Genomic DNA, 4,486 nt, shown 5'->3' with positions numbered 1-4,486 from the left:
GTCGCCGCACGGCTCGCGAGGGTCCTCGTGACCCTGCACCCCGCGTTCTCAGACGCGCTAATGGGCCTGGAAGGCATCCCCCGCCTCGTCGGCGCCGCCGCCGCGCCGCACGGCGCCGCGCCGCTGCCCCTTGTCGCCGAGGCGATGGCCGCGCTCGACGCCCTGTCGCTCGGCCAGCGCGAGGCGCTCGCGCGCGGCGGCGTCGTCGACGCGATCGTGAACGTGCTCCGCCTGCCGGCCGGCGGAGAGCTCTCGGCCCCCTCCGCCGCCGCCAAGGGCGGCGGCGCCGCCGGCGACGCCGTGGCGGCTGCGGCGGCGGCGCTGGCGCTGCGCGCCAAGGCGCACGCGTGCAATCTGATCACGGTCCTCGCTTTCGACAGCTCGCTCAAGCGGGCGCTGTATCACAAGCACGCGGTGGGGCCGCTGATGGTGCTGTCTGAGGGCGTGGCCGAGGGCACCGCGGAGGAAGCTGCGGTGCAGTCGGCGCTGCGGCAGATGGGGCTCGGGTACCTCGCTCCCGCGGCCGATGAGGCGGCGTGAGGGGGCGGCGCGCGCACGCGCGCGCGCGCCAGCGCCAGCGGGGCGCCGCCGGCGGGGTGGCGGCGGGGACGCTCCCAGGGTTGGGAGGCGGCTGGCTGGCTGGCCGGTAGAGGGGGCTGATGTAGACGAGTGGTTGGGGGGCAGCGCCCGGACCCCCTCCCTGCCGCCGGCGAGGCGGCATGATGAGGGGGGTCTTGGCGGCGTTGGCGTACCACCCCCTGCCCGCCGGCGAGGCGGAGGGTTGTGGTGTTGAGACTGTGTGTTGAATGGCTTTTGTTTTCGGAGGGGGAGGATGCTTGGTGGCTGGTGGCTCGTGGGGTGCGCGCATGGTCCGTGGAGTGCCCTTGAGCTTTGTGAACCGCATGGGTGGGCAGAGGGGTGCATTTCTGGCCGTGATTCGTGGGCATGCGGCAGTGGTGTGGCTCGTGTGCGCGCGCATGCGCATGTGTGTGTTTGTGTGTGTGTGTTGAGCGTGTCGGCAGCATGGGGCATATGCATGGGGCGCATACTTTGACGACAGCTGACGGCGCACGCCCCAAGCATATGGGAGTGTGGTGTGTCCTGACGCCACAATTTTGCGTCCTTACCGGCCATGCTTACCGGCCATGCCCGTTGCTGCATGGAGGGCTGTGGGCGGACGCCTGTTGCATATCATATTGCATGTTGATGCATGGTCGGCTGCTGCTTGCTCACTCCCTTGATGTGGGCAGGATCATGCTGGCCCAGTGGCCACATGGAGCGGTCGCCCCTCTGCATCTCTCATCGTGGCGGTGCAAACTCGCGTGCTTATCATATGTACTCGTGGTAACTTCATCTGCTGTGCACGTTGCCTTGGGCATAGCAGCCAGCGTGTGCAGGTGGCACCCCCCCGCCCCCACCCCCTGTCAGGAGACTGCCAGGGAGGATTCGGGGAGGGCACAAGGCATGCCAATAATCCGGCAGCTGTGGGCCCGCTGCTCTGCTGACAGCCATGCAGACGTTAGAGCCAATGCATCACTTGATGCTTAATTCACTCTTCATCAGTCCCCAAGCTTGATGCGTTGATCTCAGCCCGAGTGTGCGTCGACCTTAAGTATACCGCTTGAAAGCGCATCGAAGCATTTACTGAGCCAACAATTCGAGGCCTCGCGATGATTGCATAGACGATCGATGGGATAGCGTGGACGGAGCAGATCTACGGCACTGGCGGGCGGCCCCTTCAGAGAGTTACATAACTAAACTGCAAAACAGTCAGCCACAGTCATGCAAGCCGCCGCGCAGCAGCTTGCAGACAGCATCGTCAGCGCGACCGCCGTCACGCACAATGCGGCGTCGACGCAGGAGCAGCGGACAGAAGCCGTCCGCTTCTTCGAGCAGGTGCGCCACAACACCGCTTACATCAAATCCATGCCAACTTGAGCTCTGCCACCAGCTCCTGGCTGCCGCACGACCCGCGCCGCCCCGTCCTGTGCTGCGGGCGGCTTGCCGCCGCACCACGCCCGCACCACGCCGCACCGCCCACGTGCATCGCACCGCCGCTACTCTCGCCGCCGCAGCTGAAGCATGGCGAAATCCATTCGACCGTGTTCGCGGCCGCCGTGCTGACGGGCACGCAGTACGCCCTGGAGGTTCAGGTGCGCCAGCTCCCTCGCAGCTTCCGCTCAGCTGCCGTGGCAATGCGCAGAGTTGGCAGGGCGACCTTCCCGACGCCACCGCCAAGCATTCTCCAGCGTCCTGCGGCTACCGCTGCCGCCGCTGCTGTTTGCTGATGCGCGCACCAATGGCGGTACCTGGACGCACGCGTGCGACTACATGCGTTCTGGGTGACAACTCACCAAGGCAGCCGCCCTGCACCCACAAACTCCTGCTCTGCATGCGCGAGCCCCGCACCTGGTCTTCCCATGCCGCACCCTCACCCCCTCCCTCTTCTTCTTCAGCGCTGGCCCACAGTGAGCGCGCGGCACAACCCTCGTGCACGCTCAGCCCTCCGCCTGGTGTGGGTGGCACGTCCATTGACACCCGACCCCGCAATGCAACCCATGATGTTGCCCCCAGGTGTCCGCCTATTCGCTGCTGCAGTACCTGGTGCGCAACCGCTGGGGCGAGCTGGCGCCGCAGGAGCAGCAGCAGGTCACGCAGCTGGCCTACCAACACCTGAGAGACGGTGAGCGGCGGGCGGCGGGGGCACCCAATTGTGTGGGAGTGCATGCGGACGGCTCGCACACAAAGCAGTGTGTGTGTTCACACGTCGGGGAAACATATGGCAGTGTCTGTTTGAGTCGTTTGCATGTATGTGTGAGAGTGTGTGTGCACGTTCGCGCATCCATGTTTGTGCGTGTGTGTGTGTGTGTGTGTTTGTGTGTGCGCGCGTGCGTGTGTGCGTGTGTGTGTGTGTGTGTGCACGTATTCACGTTTGTGCTTGCGTTTGCATGCACACACAATTGACCAGACGCTCGTGCACGTGCTTGCACACACGTCAAAACACGTGCGAGCGCTGGTGCTGGTGGTGCGTGTGCACGCGTCTGGCACCGTATCGTGGCCTCGTCCCAACGCACTCCCTGAAACACCCCCGCGCCCCCCCCCCCAGTCGGCCACCTGGGTGCCCAGGCGGCCTGGGCGCTCAAGAGCAAGGCGGCGATGCTGCTAGCGGGTGTTGTGCGCCAGCAGGGGCCCGAGGGCTTCGGGCAGCTGCTGCCGCAGCTTATCGCGGCGGCGGGGGAGGGGCCGATGCAGGTGGGCGGCGCGGGCGGCGCGGGCGGGCGTGGGCCGGGGCGGCGTAGGGGCGGGAGGGTGGCCGCCGGCGGTCACGGCTGAAGCTTTCCCTGGGCTGGGCCGCGGGCGGGGGCGCCTGCGTGAACATGATTCTGACGGCGCGGCGAGGCTTAAGGCCCTTGTCAATGCGGCTGCGGTGGAGGCGGGGCCCTGCCTGCGTTGACTCCCAGTTTCACGCTTTTTGTCCTGCCTGGGCATCACGCCACATGGAGCTCCTCGCTAGGCACCTTCTCATCCCGCCCCCTCCAAAACCCCTTGACGGCTTCCCCTGAAAAGGCCGAGATCAGCTGCCTGGTGCTGCAGTTTGTGGCGGAGGACATAATGCAGTTCGAGGACCGCACGGGGGACTGGCGGCGCTCGTTCCTGTCCGCGCTGCTGGCCAGCGTGGACACAGTGTTCCCCGCGCTGGTCAAGGTGCGTGCTGTGCGTGCTGTGCGTGCTGTGCATGCTGTGCGTGATGTGCATGCTGTGCGTGCTGTGCACGCTGCGCGCGGCCGCACGCTCTCTGGTTTTGCCGCTGCCCGTGGCGCAGGCGGCGGCCACACACCTGATCTGGCCCGCAGCCGCCCTTGCAATCCGCGGCGTCGCCCGAGCCCATCTCATTGCCCTGGCCCCGCTGAGATAAATGTCTGAAAGCGTCTGCAGCCTGAAATCGCCCCCCCACCTGCCCGCGCCCCGCAGCTGCTGCAAGACAACTTCTCCGCCGGCGTCGCCGCCTCCCAGTCCGGCCGCCCCGACGCCGCGCGCGCCCACGCCGCCGTCGTCAACGCGGCGCTCGGGGCGCTCTCGTCCTACGTCGAGTGGGCGCCGCTGGGGCGCGTCGGGGGCGGCAGCGTGGTGGAGGCGTGCGCGTTCTTCCTCAATGCGCCTGATTTTCGGGACGCGGCCCTGGGGGTGCTGAAGCAGGTGCGCTTTCTTCCTCCGCCCCGCCTCGCCGGATCCCTTCTCATTTTTGAGATAGCATCCCGCCCACGCGGCGGCGGCGGCGGTTTCGGGTGCAGGTCGGGGCGATGCGGGGCGCGGAGGGCCGCCGGCGAGCGTCGCCGCGCGGCTGCGGCCGCGGCCGCGGCGCCCGTACGCCGGGTCTGACGGGGGCTCGCGGCCTTTGCTGGCGCGGGTGTTGTCGTTCCGTGTCCTGGTGGCGTCGGTGAGTGCATCTTCTTTTCCGCCCCAAAACGTGCGGCTGCCCCCCAAC

General features: G+C 67.5%; 2 protein-coding genes across 2 annotated transcripts; both read left to right on the top strand.

Moving 5' to 3' along the window:
- Window positions 1-60: 60 nt before the first annotated feature.
- On the top strand, window positions 61-540 carry MNEG_14371 (hypothetical protein; the record flags this gene model as incomplete). Its single annotated transcript, XM_014037158.1, has 1 exon — window positions 61-540. The coding sequence occupies one exon, from the start codon at window positions 61-63 to the stop codon at window positions 538-540; it is 480 nt and encodes a 159-aa protein (XP_013892612.1).
- Window positions 541-1,782: 1,242 nt separating this feature from the next.
- MNEG_14370 (hypothetical protein) lies at window positions 1,783-4,380 on the top strand (the record flags this gene model as incomplete). Its single annotated transcript, XM_014037157.1, has 6 exons — window positions 1,783-1,896; window positions 2,076-2,153; window positions 2,575-2,683; window positions 3,107-3,252; window positions 3,568-3,705; window positions 3,973-4,380. The coding sequence occupies 6 exons, from the start codon at window positions 1,783-1,785 to the stop codon at window positions 4,378-4,380; spliced, it is 993 nt and encodes a 330-aa protein (XP_013892611.1).
- Between the last annotated feature and the right edge of the window lie 106 nt (window positions 4,381-4,486).

Source organism: Monoraphidium neglectum, assembly GCF_000611645.1.
Source record: "Monoraphidium neglectum strain SAG 48.87 unplaced genomic scaffold scaffold04437, whole genome shotgun sequence".
NCBI classification, from domain to species: domain Eukaryota; kingdom Viridiplantae; phylum Chlorophyta; class Chlorophyceae; order Sphaeropleales; family Selenastraceae; genus Monoraphidium; species Monoraphidium neglectum.
This window is presented reverse-complemented; position numbering and strand designations above follow the sequence as displayed.